At 46.8% G+C, this 19,438-nt stretch overlaps 1 protein-coding gene and 1 long non-coding RNA gene across 5 annotated transcripts in view; one reads left to right on the top strand and one right to left on the bottom strand.

The window, feature by feature from the left end:
* Positions 1-6: 6 nt before the first annotated feature.
* On the top strand, positions 7-2,185 carry LOC116216705. Its single transcript, XR_004160013.1, has 3 exons — positions 7-102; positions 366-524; positions 2,100-2,185. It is a non-coding gene; the product is annotated as an uncharacterized LOC116216705 (long non-coding RNA).
* A 5-nt stretch (positions 2,186-2,190) lies between these two features.
* Positions 2,191-19,438, bottom strand: part of MAP4K5 (mitogen-activated protein kinase kinase kinase kinase 5) — a 70,401-nt gene continuing 53,153 nt past the window's right edge. For 2 of the 4 annotated variants that reach the window (XM_019616021.2, XM_010712148.1), the window contains exons 16-33: positions 16,914-16,958; positions 15,980-16,022; positions 15,312-15,522; positions 14,692-14,789; positions 14,539-14,580; positions 13,847-13,931; positions 13,683-13,762; positions 10,775-10,835; positions 9,873-9,875; positions 9,668-9,782; positions 9,489-9,547; positions 8,420-8,523; positions 7,838-8,015; positions 6,827-6,895; positions 6,123-6,215; positions 5,273-5,343; positions 4,769-4,824; positions 2,191-3,559 (exon numbers count right to left, since the gene is read on the bottom strand). In XM_019616021.2, the coding sequence (XP_019471566.1) occupies positions 3,472-3,559; positions 4,769-4,824; positions 5,273-5,343; positions 6,123-6,215; positions 6,827-6,895; positions 7,838-8,015; positions 8,420-8,523; positions 9,489-9,547; positions 9,668-9,782; positions 9,873-9,875; positions 10,775-10,835; positions 13,683-13,762; positions 13,847-13,931; positions 14,539-14,580; positions 14,692-14,789; positions 15,312-15,522; positions 15,980-16,022; positions 16,914-16,958 (1,501 nt within the window). In that variant the 3' untranslated portion in view covers positions 2,191-3,471. The remainder of the gene's footprint in view (positions 3,560-4,768; positions 4,825-5,272; positions 5,344-6,122; positions 6,216-6,826; positions 6,896-7,837; positions 8,016-8,419; positions 8,524-9,488; positions 9,548-9,667; positions 9,783-9,872; positions 9,876-10,774; positions 10,836-13,682; positions 13,763-13,846; positions 13,932-14,538; positions 14,581-14,691; positions 14,790-15,311; positions 15,523-15,979; positions 16,023-16,913; positions 16,959-19,438) is intronic. The other 2 variants (XM_010712150.1, XM_010712149.1) reach the window with 2 other exon arrangements.

Here is a 19,438-nt window from a genome sequence, read left to right on the forward strand (position 1 = left end):
GCCGCCGGGACGGGCACGGTGCTCTCCCCCGAGATCCGAGGGCAGCAGGGAGCGGGGAGGCTGATCCCGGACCTGGAGCAGCCCGGCGGGCTCCTACCAGCAGTAATCCTTCTGTCTCTTTAGCTCTGCGTTCTCTTTCCGCGTGCTCCAGTTGTGGGATGAGGTCACTTTATGTCCTCGCACACACTGCGCGGGAGCGGGGGGGTCACCGTCCCTGGAGGCGTTCCAGAGCCGTGGAGATGTGGCACTGAGGGATGTGGGCAGTGGGCAGGGTGGGTGGGATGGGGGTGGGTTTGGAGAACTCGGGTCAGAGAACTCACTCTTCTGAGTGATTCTACGGTTCTCTGTGCGATGTCCCCCAGCAGAACTGCAGGTCACCGAGGTGTCCTGGCTCCATCAGGATTGCAGTGGCACTCAGCCCCGCCTGTGGCCCTTCCCACCGACTGCCACGAAGGCAGAGATCAGCTTACCGAGGTCCATCCGACGAGGCATCGTTCCCAGCAAGTGCACCGCACCACACCGAGGTATCGAATAAAAGCATCGTTTATTTGGCATAGACTGAAACGAGCAGCAACAGAAACAGCAGCAGAACAAAAAGCCTCAGTTGCCCAAATGGGAACGCATTCCATCAGTCTTGGTTACAATCCATGAAACAAAACAGTTCAGAAAGTCTCAACAAACAGAGACGGCGCCCATCGGAGGCAGCCCGACATGGGCCATGTGGCCACTGGTGCCAAACTGCTCAGAGGAAGCAGGGAGGCTTTGCAGTGGGAATCAGCACCTCACAGCTATGTGCACAACGCCCGTCCGTAAAACCAGACTGCACATTTCTGAACACACCGTGAGAAACAGCTCCAAAAGGGGGTTTGATTACAGGAGGACTTTCCTAGAGCCCTTCTATATGATTCAGAAGATCACCAGCCCCCCGTGTCACTCCCAGTACCTTCCCTTGGTTATCTTTGCATGGCAGCATCCTGACCTAAAGGGTATTGGCTCCAGTTATTCCCCATAAACACTTAAATGTTACGTGCAGATTTCTCTCAGTCTTGGAGATCTCCCTGAGGTCTGTGTAGTGATGAAGCCCAAACTAACTTCTGCAGTGAGTGAAATGAGCGCAAACACTTCCTCTACAACCTCCACATGCTGTGCTTCACTTTTCTTTGCTTCTGCAGTAGAGCTGCTGCTGTAATCCAGGGGCTGCACCATCTGGGGCTGCTCCCCCAGCACTGCTCACCCTGCACTGCCACTGCAGGGCACCCAGCTCAGGGCTGGAGAGCTCAGCTTCCTTCACACGTGGAACTTAAACCTCTCCCTCTCTAGTGCCCATCCAGCTGCCCACTCAGCCAACTTCCAAGCTTTGGTGGTGGCTGACTTTTGGGTTCTGAGCTTACATCAGTTATCAAACCCTGATATGGATATGGAACTGAAAAGCCAGACTTGATGTAAACCTCGTCAGTAACAAGAATTGCTTCTGAATGACACTGCTGAGTGGATAAAGCACTACACACCATGCAGCCTGTTGGTGCTCCTTCCTGACCTTCAGAACACCCACACCTGGTAACAAAGCACATTACTGATGCACAACGTGTGTGAGCTCATCCCATCAGTGTTCAATTCCAACCAGGCAGGTTGGTGCCCACGCAGACATCCCTGTGCTCCATCTGTCAGGTTGGGAGTTCAGTCAACCTCCTCCAGCTCTGCTCGCAGCTTCGAGCCAGGCCCAGCTCAGTGCCACGCTTCCATTCCCGCCCCTTACAGCGATGCACAAAGCTCCCAACCCATCTCTCTTAGGGCAGCAGGATGGATGCTGCATGCTGCAGGGTTCCATTAAGTTCTTTGCAGAGGGAGTGGTGAGGTGCTGGAACAGCTGCCCAGAGAGGCTGTGGATGCCCCGTCCATCCCTGGAGGTGTTCAAGGCCAGGTTGGATGGGGCCCTGGGCAGCCTGGGCTGCTGTGAAATGTGGAGGTTGGTGGCCCTGCCTGTGGTGGGGGGTTGGAGCTTCGTGATCTTTGAGGTCCCTTCCAGCCCAAGCCATTCTATGATTCCATGATTTCAGAGCCTTCCAATCTCAACAAAGCACTGCTCTATCTGCCTACAGACTGAAGCAAGCAGGTGGACGTAAGGTAGCAAAACCAGATGCCATCATCAGCCTGAGGTACCTCAAAGTCTTAATGAACGAGAAAGACGAATGAACCCACGTGGCTTTTTAATGGAGGAACAAAACCAGAAAGAACAACGCAGCTGACAGAACAGGGAAAGGGAAGAGGTGATGGAAAGCTTTAATACAGAATACTGCTTCTTATCGTATTTATTTATACCACCCAGTGGGGAACGCGGCACCCAAAGCCCAACAGAAGGAGGAGGGCAGAGCAGAGGGCCGTGCAGCTCCGCTCTCCCCTTGGGAACAGCATAAATAATCTACACGTCAGGGCAGCCCGATACACGACGCTTCCATTCATTAAGGATGATGCCCAGGTGCAGTTTCCACCTCCCGTCACCAGGCTCATCCCTAACTTGTGAAAATAAAGCATATATATTTTGTACATTTATATATATATATAAATATATATATATAGATATAAAAATACACGCCGCCGGTCAGCTGGATACACATGCACACATGCACACACACACGGGTGTGTATGGCACACACCCACCCGGTAGCAACACATCAATACCACCACTATATTTTGTGTACACAACCCCTATGTCTAGCAAGTAAGAAAATCCCTTTTATGGCAATTCTGCAGGCAAGAAGAAAATCAATACAAAATACTTGGTTGTACAAAACTGCATTTTTACAAAGTCCGACGCTGTAACATAGCCTCAGTAATGCACTACATCTCTACAAGGAAAAGAATCATCAAATCTTTATACAATTGTAAAAAAAAAAAACAACCAAACCAAACCTGTGAGCTGCTCTGCAACCTTCCTGTGCTAAAAGTTAGATCCGTTACACCACCCTAGCAGCAGATTAATAAATAAGGATTAAATAGTCTATAGTACAAAGCCATACCGATGGCAGACTTAAAACCAAAGAGCTCTGCGGATACTTTCACTCCCTACACAATTTGGGTTTTTTAATTAAGAATAAGACTCGGTATAAAAGGGGGAAACAGCCACTAGGTCTGTATCTACAGAATGCACGGGAAACCCGAGGGAAGTAAAATAATTAACAGTTTATGGCACCTTTACTGAATAACATTATTTTAAAGGCTCTGTTTCCCTACACTAATGAGTAAAGGGCTACTTATATCATAGCTTTTATTAAGCAAACTTGACATAACCAACCACACAGTGGCAAGAGACAGAACCAGCTGTTCCCAGCTGCAAAAATGTATTGATTTCCACCTGAAAACAGCAAAATGTAGGTGTCAAGAGAAGAAAAGAGTCACAGTCCCACATGTACTGAGTTTCCTAATGCTCCTTTTTCCTCCCGCGGTGAATCCCCCACGTTGGGTCACTGCAGCTCAGTAACTGTTTTCATGGCCAGCCAAGATGTAGAGGTTGCTGTGTGCAGTTGGGTTCTCCGTCGGCCTGCTCTCCAGCACCACCACTCTGCAACCAAACACAAACAACAGCCAAGCAGTCAGCAGCAAAGCACGGAGTACGTGGTTGTTAAGGCTTTCTCAAGGCTGGGGAGAGAGGGAGCTCCTAAATATTGGGGCATTTTGTCCCTTAAACCCGTTACCTCGTTTCCCACTCCGCAGCATCTCTTCCTTAACAACACTAAGGCAAACAAGGGCCAGGGGAGCAGTCTGCCCTCCGACCCACAGGCAGCCCCTCCTGTCCTTCCCTTCTGCACCTCCATAGCTCTGATGGGATCCAAGACAGAAAGGTGTTACTGGAGCTCACCTGAATGTAGTAAGAAAGTCTTCTGTCTGGACAGTGATAAAAGGAGGAACTGGGCAGCTTGAGAAGGATAGAAAAAACTGCACATAGCAGCAAAAGCTTATTCTTGCGATCAGCTTGCTCTACTGGGGGTCAGTGGGAAGGAAATCACCACTGCCTGTCTTAGAATCCTAGAATGGCCTGGGTTGCAAAGGAGCACAGTGCTCACCCAGTTCCACCCCCCTGCTGTGTGCAGGTCACCAACCAGCAGCCCAGGCTGCCCAGAGCCACATCCAGCCTGGCCTTGAATGCCTGCAGGGATGGGGCATCCACAGCCTCCTTGGGCAACCTGTTCCAGTGCCTCACCACCCTCTGGCTGAAAAACTTCCTCCCAATATCTAACCATGCAACAACACAACAGGCAGAGCCCTGCCAGAGGCTGCACAGCGTTTGTATCTCTGCGGTCAGAGGTGGCTGTGGGAAGAAGACTCAATTCCAATGGCAGTGCTCAGGTACAACGAGCCCCCTGTGACTCAGGCGCACAGCAAAGACTGCAGAGGGGAAATACACAGATACACACACCCAAAAGAACTGGGGCGGCTTCAGCAAAGATCTCCCACCTGGAGGCAGCAGTGTGCACTGCAGTGTTAGGGCTAACAAGGTGAGTGCACCACGGCACATTCAAACCTCAAAGAGCTCAAGTTTGCTTCACTATTTCCACATCTCAGGGTCCAGAGCAGCAAAGGCCTTTTCAGAAGTGATCTGTGGCCAAGATAGTGTCAGTTCAGCATGAAAGTCATCACAGCTATTGCAGGTAGAAACAGTGAGACCTGTCCTCCAGGACTGCCTACAGATGGATCTGTTGTGGGATGGAACCCCATCCTTGTGGAAAGCTCATTTAAAGAAAAGAGGTGTATGTTTCTTCACACTGATTACCTGTCAGAGCCCAGTAAGCGAAAAACCCTGGTTTCATCTGATATCTCCTGGGTAACCTGCAGAAAAATGGAGATATTAAGGTCCATTTCAGAGGCAAAATGAGATGCCCTGGTCTGAGCTGGAAGGAAGAAAGAAATCAAAAATGCAAATATAATTCAGTCAAAATTACAGGACTGAATCAGATAAACTAGTAGTAAGTAAAGAACTTCATAAAGTAAAGCTTACTTTAAATCATTTTTCTTACTGCTGCTTACACCAGATCTGCACAGCCTCTGCACAGAGCCCCTGGGTGATACTCCTGGAAACAGAGGTGCTTAAAGCACAGTGTGAGCTTTTCAAGGGCAACACATCAGGGAAGCCAGAGAAAGCGAGCAGCAAGCTGAAACAGGGCCAACACCGGGCACAAGCACTGTCACCTGGGGAGCAGCTGGAGGAGCCTAAGGAGCAACTGGTAAATAAGGAGCAGGACTCAGTCAAACCAGGAGACACTGGGAGGTTACTCACTTCATCTGACTTGAAGCTCTTGCCCTGCATGCCGTGTTTCCAGAAGGCCAGCACGCTGTCCTGAAGGCACACTGCAGAGGAGGAACACAAACTCAGACCCAGGCCTGGTTTATCAGAACCAGGAAATCTGGGATTCTCACCAGCAGTGATAATGGGAACCACGTGGACAAAGAACATGTGAGACTTTGACTCGTGACAGAAGGCCAAAGCTAAAATCTGGATAAAAACCTGGTTGGAAACACCATTTGGATCTGAGGCACACATTACTTTCTACAGTTCAGCTCCAAGCACACCACTCACACACTCACTGTTTGCCAAGACAAGACACAGCCCTCTGTTTTTCCCCTTTTTTCCCATCATTTCCCTGGCTTTTTATTTTCCTACTGATTTGATTCTGGAGACAGCAGCAAGAAGTGCAGAGACGCACTGCCAGCAGCACTGGGGATTGCTGGAAATTACAGCTCAGTGCAGAGATTACTTCTACTTCAAAACAGACAGGAGCATGAAGAATGGGGAGGACTCTGCCACTCAGGCCAAAGAGAGAGCACAGTGAACCACCAGCTCTGAATGATTTCATTACCAGATTCTTTAAAATAATGGTTGAAGAACCCAGTGTTCTTTAAGCAGTAGTGCAGAAACTTTGTTTATACAACACTTTGTTTTCCTCGTGTTTCTGCTCAGCATTAGCTGTGTCCCAGATGCACACACCAAAGGCACTCAGCACAGCCCTGGGAGCAGAGGTTTTCTCTACAGCCAACTCATCTTCACCACTGACTGGCCACGCACCAGCTGGCAGCTGCCCTCCTTCCCCCATTCTCAGCCCTTCAGAGCAGATAACCCAAACACTCACCCACTGACTCAATGCAGAAATCAAAGCTCAGCTCCGAGGCCAACTTCTTGCTTGACTTCAGTTTCCCTTGTAAATTCACTATTTTCACAAATTCTTAAGGAAAGCAGAAAAACAAGCATTAAAAGCCATGCCTGCAAAGGATTACTGATGGCATGAAGTACGAAATACTACTTTCAACTTTTAGGTACAAAACCAAAATGCCCACATCTGACAGCTGTGCTGTGTGCCCCAAACAAGCCCTTCTCTCAATATGAATAGAGAAAACTTTCTTACAGATTTCATGTCTTTAGACTTTACTGATGGCCTTCCTGAAAATACCCAGCTTGGTGCAGGAATGCAAACGCAACACCAAGGCTGCAAATGTAGGCAGATTAAGTCAGTGCAGAGTTCCCAGCCAGGTACTGACCTCTGAGGCATACAAATCACTCTACAGTCATTGTGTGTGTATCTGAATTCTCATCTGCAACGCTGCATTACAATGTGTTGGGAAAGAAGCAAGAATGATGAGCCTATTGAGAGGGAAAGTGGAATTGTGAGAGCCAAAGTGAAAAGCAAGCATCAGTTACCTGTGTGGTGTGTGTTAGGAATGGTTACGTACAAATGAGTAATGGAGAGAGAACATTTAATTAATGGCAGGGGTGAAATGACTGTGGCCAAAGAGTTGTGTGAGGGCAGCAGGCTGCCCAGTGGTGCTCATCACTTACTGTCCAGGCAGACCAGCACGGTGTCTCTTTCCAGCTGTGTCACATGAATGGCATCCAGCTGCTGATTGCCTTGTGGAAAAGGGAAGAGATGATTTTATCTCACATCGAAAAACTGAGCTCAGAGACCCCCTCAAACTCTGCTGATTGCCACAGCGTTTTCATGTACTACAAACGTTTTGCAATCTACTCTATTTGCTATTCTTTTATCCTTTTCTTAAGTGCTGCACAATCCAAGAATGCTGTGGGAGCAGAGCAGGGCCCAGGGACAAGCCCGTTAGCTCCAAGCATGTACTCAATATGAAAGCACTACCAGTCAGTGGCAATGAATGAAATACATTTCATGCTACAGTTTAGCACAGCAAGTCAGCTTCCTTCAAGAAGAGGAATTATAATGAACAAAAGGAATCATTAAGGAATCTTTCCCCCTATAAAAAGTGCTCTTTTCCCCTGAACTCACATCTGGAAAGATTATCGTGCTAATATTGAACTAGAGTTGAATGGTTTGCATACTTTGTAATTAATGAAGTTCTCATCACAGCTGTATTTAAATGTAAAGAAGTATATCCAAGAAAGCCAGCAAAGCAAAGCGTCTGCAAGATATCAAGCAGCTTTTGAAGATAAACCAAAACATTCTACTTCTTAATAGGCAGCTGAAGACAACAGCCCTCCCCCAGGGGCTGGAGGACAGACAGGAATGCATTTATGTGAGTCTTGACACAGGAATGAAGGGGAAAGAGCATTAAGACTGACCCCAGCAAATGAGAATGCAACCAGCAGGGTCTGCATTACTATTTAAGGAAATTTAATAAGAGACGTGTCTAAAAATGAAGTCTTTAGGATAGTTCACACTGAGGTTGGCAAATCATCACAAGAGGAACTTGGGATCAGCTTCAATGCACTCTGTGTAGGGAAGCTGCCTCATTTTGCCTAGCACAAAGGTTTCCAAGTGACTTCTGAGGATATTCAGCAGTTAGCAGGCTATAGGACAGCTGCAGGACAGCCCAGCTTTACCTGCACCGATTTCTGTAAACCACGAAGAAGCAGAGTTCAAGTTGATTGTCTCAAAGTGAACGACCTGGTTTGGCTCAGCGCCTTTACTGATAGCGACGCAGACCATGGGGTACTCCTGCTCTGGGATCACCAGCATCTCAAAGACATTCAGAGGGCTCGGCAAAGGAAAATCAAAGTGCTGGGGGGAAAAAGCAACACAGGCATTTGTGAAGTTTCCCTCTGCCTTGGAGGTGTGATGCTTAAAATGGCACGCGCAAAGTGTAAAAGATACAGGAGTGCTCTGCTCTGCTGCTAAGTGTGTCTTTAAGCTGTGCAGGCTATGACCTGTGCTAGTCCATTCTGCTGGCACTGGGCTAGATCCAGCACTGCAATGATTTCAGCCGCTGGTTTTTTTAATCAGTGTGTGTCAAGCCACATCTTCAAGGGCTCAGAACTCGCAAATGCGACCAGATGGAGATGGAGATGGACTCTCCATTACAGATTCCACAAAGGTTATTTCAAAACCATGTCGCAGTTAGGATGATGGGGCAGGGAAGAGAGACAAGCAAAAGCAAATGTTCCAAACCAAAAGGAAATATTTACCTTTATTAACATGAATTTCTGCATTGGCTCATACCACTGTAACAGAACAATTCCAGACTGCAACGCACCGCAGAGGTACTTGTGTCCTGTGTATGGATTTCTTACTATAAGAAACAAACAAACAGAACAACAAAATCAAACCTTTTTCATTCCAGAAGACTAAATGGAAATAAAAATTGCAGATATCTTTACAAATGATTCAACAACCAGCCCCACTTTCACACTGATAGCCGTTTTCTGTGCTACGTTCCAAATGAGTGCAATTACCCTTCTAATTACTAACAACAAGCATGTGTTAAGTTCCAGTGAAGAGGCCAGAAAACAGTACCACCTTTGTCCCGTGGCTGAGGAAGAGGAGTAAAAGGTCTGGGTTCAGTTGTGACTTAAATAAAAACCATCTCCAAGCAGTCCACATGCCCAGAGACTCCCTGTGAGCTCTGACAGCTAATGCAATAAATATGATGGAGAGTTGGTTGGTTTTTTTGGCTCAGTTACATACAAGAGCAGCCTAACGTCGGGAATTATTTATAAATATGCCTACTGGAGACACCTGAGATGAGCTGAACAGGATCGCCACGTTCACAGCTGGGTACCTGGTTCTCTGCTTGAGCAGAAGTGTAACATAATATCTCAGACAGTGCTGGGTCAGTTTTCAAACAGACACAGAACTGGCATCCTCCACTGGGTTTCCCAATGGATCTTGCTCTAGATAGCAACATGTTTAGGTTAAGAGTTGGTATGAAAAATTTCTGTTGAAGTGATAGGACAAGGGGGAATGGTTTTAAAGTGAGACAGGGGAGGTTTGGGTTGGATATGAGGAGGAAGTTTTTCAGCCAGAAGGTGGTGAGGCAGTGGAACAGGTTGCCCAAGGAGGCTGTGGATGCCCCATCCCTGCAGGCATTCAAGGCCAGGCTGGATGTGGCTCTGGGCAGCCTGGGCTGCTGGTTGGCGACCTGCACACAGCAGGGGGTTGGAACTGGATGAGCACTGTGCTCCTTTGCAACCCAGGCTGTTCTAGGATTATGTGACTCCCTGAATCAATTAAATGGAAAGTTATGCATGTACTCACCTATACAGCATTTGTGACACCCTTTTGTGTCAGGAATCTTTGTCGTCAAGGCAAACTTCCTGCAACAACAGGTACAAAAAGCACATCAACGAGAGAGGCTGAGGACCTTCCATGCTCCCAACCCATCTGTATTCCAAAGCACTGTCATCTGTTACAAATTGCAAGAGAAAGACCTGTACCTTGGTAATATTTTGTCAGGAAACCTATGGGTTTGGATGTGAGCAGCTAGTCCTGTTTTTTTGGCTTGTTCAAACAAAGCTATCAGATTATGGGAGTAGAGCTGGAACGTCTTCCCTGCAAGAGAGAAGAGCACACACTGCTGTGGCACACGTGCCTCCACCAGGGAGCCGTGCACGATAGGAAAATGTATGTAGAGAAAATTACCTTCTAGAAAAATGGACCACATGCGTCAGATATTTCAAGTCCAATTAGGAAGAAAAATAAAACAAGACAACGATAATAATGCATATAGAGAAGACATGGCATTCAATGCAAAGTTCATTAACACTAACAAAGCTCTGAAAGTTACCCACGCATTTTTAGAAGGCTGTAATTACACAACACCAATTAACTACCCCGGGACATTTATCTATAAATCAGTGGAAGTGGTGTAACACAAAACCCACATCTTTAAAGGCACAAGGCTGCACTCGGTCTGTGTGTCACACCACTCCTGTTTCCCTGCTGGATATTCCAGGAGAGCAGCACAATTTTTTGCCACCAATCCATGTGCTGGATTAACAGCACCTCACTGCCACCTCCTCCTTTAACTTCAAGCTGGTTTTATTTCCTAACTCTGGCTCATTCCAACCATGCAGCCAGGCTACAGCAAGGGATCAAACCCAGCAGCAACATCGCAGTAATGCAGCTGAATTAGCAAGCTTGAGCTTAATCCTCTCTTAACTTGGTTATGATGTTTGAGAGTGCCCTTACTGCAGCTCTCCCAGCTCAGGAACCAAAGAGGAGGACGTTCCACACTCTCTGGGTGCTTTTATCAAAGGACAGCTTCAGCAGTTTGACAAACACCAACGGTTTTTCAAGCTAACACTAAATCTTTTCCAAACTGATTAAGTTAATAAAACGGTGGGAAACCATGGCCAAGAGATTCTACCACTTGAATTTTAGCTGTGGTAATCTTCCCAACTAAAACACTCATGAAAAAACCTTCCTATACAAACACAAGGAACAGTGCAATTTTCTACTTCAGAACAGTGAATTCAGTACTGAATTACGATTTAAGTGCTTCTCTTTATCATTTTTTAATTTTTTCTTCTACTTATACATACCTGACAAGGACATTAAGGTGTTATTGATAACATACAGCCAGGTGCACTTTCGGGGAAACAACTGAAAAGAGAAATTGATTCCATTAGTAGAAGCACACAGGGATTCATCCCCACGGCTTTCTCTGCCTGCTCCACATCTGTCACTGCTCCTACAGCGACTGCCGTTGGTTGAAGTCCCACTGCACGGCATTTTCTCCTTCAATTCTTCCTCTTGGAGCTCTGGCTTAGCAACACTTTTTTGTCTGAAGCACTTTCATTCTTTCCCTCTCCTACCCCCAGAACAGTCCAACTTGTAACGCTCTTTATGTTTCAGTCAGCAGCACAAAGGGACGATGGGCAAAGACTGGAGCAGCTCCTGGAAGGCACTGGACTGCTTTTGGTGCAGGGGGAGGAAGTTACACAAGGGGCAGCCAGCCTGGACTTGAGAAGCTGTAAGGATAAGAGCCTCCTGAAGGGAATTTCAATGACAGCATCCAGGAGTCTCAATCCTGAAAGGAGTAACACAGTAAGGACGTGGATTTTGTTGTTGTTGGTTTTTTTTTCTGTTGCTGACTGAATTTATTGAAGATCCACAGATAAGGGTCTCCCATGAAAAAAAAACCCAGTAAGAGAAAAAAAAGTTTATAGGATTAAGCTGTTTTGAAAGCAGGCCATTAAAAAGGCAACAGCAGAGTGCTCTGCTGAGGGAAGCTCTGCAATCACTGCAGAAGATCACAGAATCAAAGAATTGTTTGAGTTGGAAGGGACCTTTAAAGGCCATCTAGTCCAGCTCCCCTGCAATCAACAGGGACATGCTGGAGTCCAGGATCTGCAAAGGAACGGCTGCTCTGGTTCAAGCAAACATCCACCTATTTCCAACAGGCACTGGAAAGTGATATAATTTTACCAAAGAAATGACCAGCATAGGAAAGTAATGCATACAGTGCTACACCCAATACTTCCTCAGCTTGGAAACCTGCTGAATCAGATAGGGGTTCTATGCTCTCAGTGAGCTCCAGTGGATCTACCTTCCCCCAGTGTGTTCAGTCTCTCCCCTCCAATCTCACGTAGCTTCCTTCGTTCACAACTCCCCACAGCAAAAGGTGGAAGAGGAGAGAGCATTTCTGATATCCCCTATGCTTTAAGTATCACAAACCCACAGTACAGCAAATGGAAACCAGGGCATAATGCTGAGGATGAACTGGCAACCACGAGATAAGCCAGGATGAAGAAATCTAAGGTTAAGATGTAAATCAAATGATCAACACCAATTAGATGGAGGCAAATGGAGAAGCCAACCAAGCAGATAACTGGGAAAGCAAACAGCTTGACAGGAAAGAACATCTGGACTACATGATGAGGTGGACAAACTTGTGCTACAAGCAGATAAAAGCCAAGTTAATGACTGTTCTGACCATATACTCGTGTCAGCAGGCCCCAGTAGAGTTTACTTCACAGTACTTAAGAACCGGCTCAAAACCCAAGGTCTCTGTAACAGTTATTTTCAAAAGCTGCTGGAAGACAACCAAGGGCCTCAAGGACAAACTTTTTAATTCACAGACTCACAGAATCATCAGGGTTGGAAAGGACCTCCAAGATCACAAGTCCGATCCCAACCCGTCCCCACCATGCTCACTGACCGTGTCCCTAAAATTCCCAAGGGGTAACAAGAGACCCGTGCAGAACAGGCTGCTTGTACACACACACCTCCTTCAACAGAGTACCTGCTACTGGGTGCAGAGAAATAGGGAGATGTGAAGCACGTGTGAAGGGTCCCTTCCAACCCAAACCGTTCTATGATCCTACGATTCAGGAATTGGCAGATTTTAATCCTGGAGAGACAGGAAGCACTTTGGAGGATATGGTCAGGATGAAAAACCTGAGAAACAGTTTAAAAAAATTCCCAGGTACCAACATTTGGTGGTAAGGAATCCAACCAGCATGGCTGAAGCACTGCTGTAAGGCTTTGGAGCTTTGCAAGTGAACCAATCACACTTCTGCTAGCTGAGGTTGCGCTCTCAGAAAAGGAAACTCTCATTTTAGGATGCATTAAATGTTCTATGTAGACATTACTGAGCTGTCCCTAGAGGCCACCAGCACCTCCAACCCCTCGACAGGCAGAGTTTGGAGAAGAGTGTTACATAAAATAATGTAGAAAATTCACAAGGACAGATTAGTTTTACTGAGTAAAGAGAGAACTGAGGGAAGGCCTGGGAAACTCCAGCAACAGTCACCACTTTTTTTTGTTAGACATTTATTAGAAAAGCAAGTTGTTGTTCATTAAGTCTGCTGATACAACAGAAACATTTTTAAAACCTTCAAACTCTGTGTTCTCCTGTTACATTCAGGTGTTTGCTCATCTCCCTACACCTGGAAGGACCTTTACATCATATCAAATTCAAATTCATCCTTTGCACCACCAAACCATTCATAGCCTCCTCCTTTTGTCTGTGCTCCCTGGTAACAACGCCCTGCTATTTCTGATCCCAAAAAAGCAAATTAACACCACCATGATTGTGTGAAGTGGTTTCAAAAATGGTTAGAGAGCCCAAGAAACAGAAGAGAGTGTCTATTTATTGATGGTAACAACGTCAGCTAAAATAAATGGCCAAGGGCTTCGGTAGCAGCCCGAGGAGAAGCAATGTGCCATCTAGTGGGGATAAAATGGAGAAAGAAATGACAGGAGATCTGTTGTCTCCAAGGAGAAAGCTATTTTAGTGCAGAGCCCCTGTGAAAGCAGTGTTATATAAGCAGCAGCAAGAATTCATGCAGGGGAACTATTAATTTTAGGACTTCCAGTGTTTACTTCGATGCGAATCATTTTATACCACAAAGCCCAGCATCCCACCTTTCCCCCTTCTAACATAAAAACCTTCCTGCTTCATCGTGTCCCCAAATCTATTCTGTGTGTTCTATACACCCAAATCACCTGTTCCATTGTTGCTTCATGAAGTTCATTCAAATTCAGAGTATAGATACCTTCTTCTGTTCCAAAGATGATGTACTGATCTGAAAAACAAGAAGTGGTTTGTTTCAGAAGCTCCTTAGCACCTGTGGCAACAGGTGGGTTGCAAACACAAAAAATAGTGTTACCTTTAGTATCTGGATGAATCCACGATGTTGCACAGTTAATCTTCAAAGGGCAACCATCGAAAACTTTGGAGAAACATGCTCCCATCTGAAAGACACAGAAGCTGAGAGATTAAACAAGTTTCCAAAGCTTTTAACCTCCAGCACTCAGCCACGTAAGACACACCTGTATGCACCACTGCGGCCTTCTCTTCAGCCACAAACTTAAGTGGAACATGCAAAACGTTTCTATCTTCCCCCAAAATCTACAATGCAGCCTTCCAAACCTTTCCCTAGACTTCATATACATTAAGAAATGGAAAGAAGGATCTAAATTACGTGGATAATTCTTACCTACTGGTAAGAACAACAAGGAGTGCTTATGCAACTGTGTGAGAAGGCAAAACAAGCACAAACATTCTGTTACACCCTCTCCCATCACCACCTCCCTTCCCCTTTTATTAAAGAGAATGCCAGTGGAGATCACAGCCCACAGAGCCAGCGAGGTGTCCGTCCCTTCACCACCTGACTGAGCAGTGAAAGGAGGATTTTAAGAAAAGGATTTAATACACAAATAACTGAATGAAAAGTAGTCAGCTATGGCATGCAGGACACCAGCCCAGACGAGGTGTTGGCTCATAGCATAAACCTTCTGACACTCGACATGATGTGACAGCAGGCTTCCAACAATTCTGAGTGCAAATGAGATTTCTTACCAGCACCTTTGGCGTTGGTGGCAAACCATTGATTGCTGGCTTCTGTGGGAAGAGAGAAAGATCATCAAGTACGTCCCACGCATTGACATAACGCTAGCTTGAAAGGAAAGATGACATGAGGCAGCTGATCAGACTGAGAGCTGCAGTACTTACAGGAAAATCTCTTTTCTCTTTTTTACGTGGCAGCTGAGGGATCTGTCCGGATCCTTCTGCATTTTCCTCAATGAGTTTCAACATGCCGTCCCCATTTCCTACAAAGAAGCCCAGGTACACCTTGGAACTCACTTGACATAATGAAATAGAAAATATTTTGTTGCTCTATTGTTGCTCTTCCCCTATGTCTAGGAGCAGAGCATAATGAACTATAAAGCCTTACGTGGACATCTCAGGTAGCCAAATCCTTTCAAGGACAGCTGGCTACTCTTCTGCATACAAAGATACACAGTAATAATTCAGGTTCCTCGTTATCCAAACATTCCTTGGGCCAAGCAGAACTGAGAACAAAGCTGGGCCAAGGTCCTTACAGACAGTCCTTCCTGCACATGTGTTGCTTTTATTCGTGCAGGCACTGACTGGCTGAGCATCCCTGTTTGGGGAAGAACATTTTCTCCACGGGTCACAGCTCTAATAAGAACCAGCACACACACTGAAAGGAAAGATGTGCTTTGTGGTCAGTTTGTATTAAAATAACTGTCTACTGAAAACAAAGCTGATCCCAAACTGATTTCCTTTTACAGGAAACAAGTCACCTTTAGGAAATGCAGTGCATTTACCCAAGTCGCTGTATCTAGCGGTGAGCAATCCGGGGCTACTGATGCTGCTGGTCATACCAATGGGGGAAGAATCAGCCTGAGGCCCACAGACAGGAATACTCTGCCTCCTATGAGCTGGTGGGGCTCTGTTCTGTGAGTCAGGGAAGTGTTTTATCGTCTGAGATTTCTCATCATCCGGGAGGTTTTCCTCAGGGTAGCTGTTTATTCTTGGCTGCAACAAACAAAAGAGGTGATGATTACCTGGGAAATGGCATCCGGTAGCACACACTTTAGGCAAAGTTTAAGTCAAGATACACTGCTGCTATGTTAAAAAGGAATCAGCCTTTGAGCAAAGGCATCTGACAGAAGAACAATCTAAGAGGTATTCCTTCTCTGAAGGAAAAACCCCAGCAGCAGGCAGAACGCTGACCAAAAGGACATTTCACACAGCATGCTCTCTTTAAAGAAAAAAAACCTAAAAGCCACTTTGCCAAGATCAGTGCACAATGCAGGAGTTCCCACAGGTCAAGACTGTACAGACTGCAAGCCAGCAAAAACATGAAGGCACATGAAGCCTGCCTGTAAGTGGTATTTAACAGGACTTACAACCTACTGACAGCATCCAAGGGCAGCACTGCAGAGGCTGCATGAGTGAGTTTCAAGCACCCTTGAAACTCACAATCACTTACCTTAGGGGGCAGTGGAGGTGGCCCTGCTCGCTTAAGGGTTGACCTAAAATGAAAAGATGCAGAAGCTGTCTTAGTTAAACCAACAACATAAATAGAATTGCTTGAGAACAAAGACTGTAAATAAGAGAAGCTAGATGCATAGAAAAGACCGACTGCAGCTTTGCACAAATGGAGTTAAACCAGAAGTCCAAGACTGGGGGGGAGGAAGAAAGCATGTTAATGTTGTTAGAGGTGTTGTTTTCATAAAAACCTACGTTCTTTCATAAATGCAGCTGTCAGAGAGCACTGCATGATAAGCACATCATACAGGTAAAGGGACTGGTTCTCTGCAGGCACCACCCTCCCACTATTTGAATGTTGCTTTTGTGTTTGTTTTACTAGAAAATGCTTCCTGACAGTGAAAATGCAGCATTTCTGGACCAGCCAGTAAGTCATGTCACAGAGCAGTGTCCTCCCCGGATTTGTCAAGGTGGCAAAACAAAACCACTGGAGGTCTATAAACAACAGTCCCAACTGCATCCAAACTCAGGACCCAGCAGCACGCAGGTTCCCAGCCACTCCGTGCAGTTTGCAGCTTTTCTTCTGGCTCAGAGGAGCTGCACAAACCCCGCAGAGCTCTGCAGAGATATCTGCATGCCCACGGCACTGTTAGGCCTGGGTGGATTAGTCAGTGCCAAGTCAGCCTGCAAGTATCAGGTGCTTCCATACACTCCAAAGGAGGAGAGCAAGGAAGAAAGCATCGCTGTGCATACGTTCTCCAGATGGTCAGACAACAGACAAGCGCGCGTTAGACCTTGGAGCACAACCAGCCTTCACTTTATGAGTGGCAAAGCTGCCTGCAGCCTTTTAAAGGAAGAGCTTTTGCCAGAGCACTGCCTGCTTAGCGAGAGCCACACGGAGCGAATGCAGCTGCACACAAAGGAGGTTCACTCACTCTTCAACATCTTCGCTCCCATCGCCAAACTTTGTAAGCAGTCCCCTAGGTGAGAGGTTTATAAAATTAAGAGTCCTGCTCTGAGGTTCACACGTGCAACCAAATCCATTGGTGACACCATTCAGAACGAGCACCTCCCAGCCCTTCTCAAAGCAAAGCGCTCTCACTCACTGCATTAAGTCCTCCTCGAGTTGGCACAGTCCCTTCCTTCCCTTCCCACCTGCCCCCAGGAATCATAATAGCTCTCTTCCACACTACTGCCATCAGCATACCACTCCTTTCCCTATGTGGCACTGTAAATATTGCCAAATGCCTGCTAACAGTGCAATCGAAAAGGGGAGAACAAAGGAAGCCTCTGGGGGACAAATGGAGAAAGGCCTTTGCAAAGAAAAAGTGGCAGCAGATGGATTCCTCTGGTGCTGTATGCCCAAGACACAGCCTGCTTCCCATCACTGTGCAAACTGCAGTTTCAAAGCTACCCAGGGGCAGGAAGAGAAATTGTGACTGGAGGCTCAGGGCAGCCCTGAGAATATCATCCTGAGACAAACACAAATGGATTGAATTTTGCAAGCTGGCAATTTCCAAGTTGTGTCTTAAAAAAAGCCATAAATAACATGGATTGCATGTGGAAATGTGTTTCTTAGGATGCTGTTGTGGGACTGTGAAGTCTGGGCTTCTGCAGCCAGCAAGACTGAGCTGGAAGGGGCTGCAGAAAGCCAGAGCAACCCAGGACCTGCAGACAAAGCCTCAGCCTCAGATGCGGAGACCTGAAAGCCATCAGCACACATCCTTCCATGTCACCTAGCAAGGAATGGTGACAGCCCTAACAGGAAAATGGAAGCGTTACACAAAAACTAACGCAAACAAATCTGCATGGCTGCACAATTTCCCTACAATGTATTCAATCTGAAGGAAAAAACAGCTGTCAACAGGAACTAGCAAAAAACTAACAGAACAAAGGCCCACCCATCCACAAAACCCACCTCCACAAGGCAGGAAATCTACACAAGTCATTTCTAAATGCTACAATGACTGGGAAAAGCCACCAAATAAGTTCCATCTCCAGGTACAGTGTTTGCTGTGCTGATTTCCAGCAAAGCGATTCGGGAGTCAAACAGATCCATCACCAAGGCTGATAAAAGCCCCAGCACGTGGAGAGCTGCAGTGCACATCCTCTCTGTGCAGCCCTGGGGTTATCCAGCACTGCTGGGCACACACAAGCTCTGCATTTCCTGTTTATCTTTCCCAACTGGAAGCGGATTCCAAGAAAGCGGTGCGGATTAACCATCCAGAAATGTTATGACTGTTCTTTCAGTGAGAGGGATGGTGTAGGAAACCCGTATCTATTTCCAAATTTATAGCCCCAGCAATGTTTGCTACAGATACATTCATTCTGCTTTCACGGAGTCTGGTTTAGACAGCGTTAGAAAAGCTACAGAATCGAATCAGGAAATTGCTTTGCAGGAGGGCAGGAAGATGGGAACTCAGAGCCCACCTCCCTCCTGCTGTCTGCATGGAGCTCACTGCTCACCACAAAGGCTTTCGGGCTCACGGAGGTCATGCAAACAACAGGAATGAGGGAATGAGAGAAGAGACTGTCACTGATGGACAGGCGAAGGCAGGGCCTTGAAAGCCTCGTGGAACTTGTACTGTGATGACAGTGAGAACAGAAAAATGAGCTGAGTTTAAAAAGACCCAAAGGCAATCTGCACGATGCAGTCATCCCTCAGGGGGCTGCAGTGTCAGCTGGCAGCTTATGCAAGACCTTATCTTCAAAAAAGCCAAAGAAATGTATTGTGTGCTGCTCAGCTCCAAACAAAGCTTGGAAATGCGCTCTGTTTGCCTGGCCGTTATTTCAACCTAAAGGCCACCTTCCCCGTGTATGCACATTGCTACTGCTGACTTCCATACTACTGCTCACAAATTCCAAATCCTAGAATGGCCTGGGTTGCAAAGGAGCACAGTGCTCACCCAGTTCCAACCCCCTGCTGTGTGCAGGTCGCCAACCAGCAGCCCAGGCTGCCCAGAGCCACATCCAGCCTGGCCTTGAATGCCTGCAGGGATGGGGCATCCACAGCCTCCTTGGCAACCTGTTCCATTGCCTCACCCCCTGGAAGAGGATGCCCAAGGAGGTTGTGCACGTCCCTTTAGAGGCAGAAGGTGGTAGTTTGCAGCCCAAGGAAGCCACAGACATGTTCAGTTCAGCCCTAACATGGGCAGAGTTGTGCTCTCTCACCTCAGGGCAGCTTCAGCCCAGGGGAAATCATAGCTCTGCCTCCAAGCCTGCAGCCTCAAACCCTGAGCAGGATGACAACACCCCCAGCACTCACAGCACTGCATGTGCAGAGCTCTTTTCTGCTTTGCCTATTGCCAAGCCCTGACTGTAGCCACAGGATGTCACAGCTATATGAACAGCTCACAAGAGAAGTGTAAGGGCAGCACAGGATCCTGAACTCAGCCCTTGCAAGGTTACTGCTTTTCCTTCCAAAAATTACCTCTGGCAGCATTATTTCAGCAGGGTTGGC

This window comes from Meleagris gallopavo, chromosome 5 (assembly GCF_000146605.3).
Source record: "Meleagris gallopavo isolate NT-WF06-2002-E0010 breed Aviagen turkey brand Nicholas breeding stock chromosome 5, Turkey_5.1, whole genome shotgun sequence".
Classification (NCBI taxonomy): domain Eukaryota; kingdom Metazoa; phylum Chordata; class Aves; order Galliformes; family Phasianidae; genus Meleagris; species Meleagris gallopavo.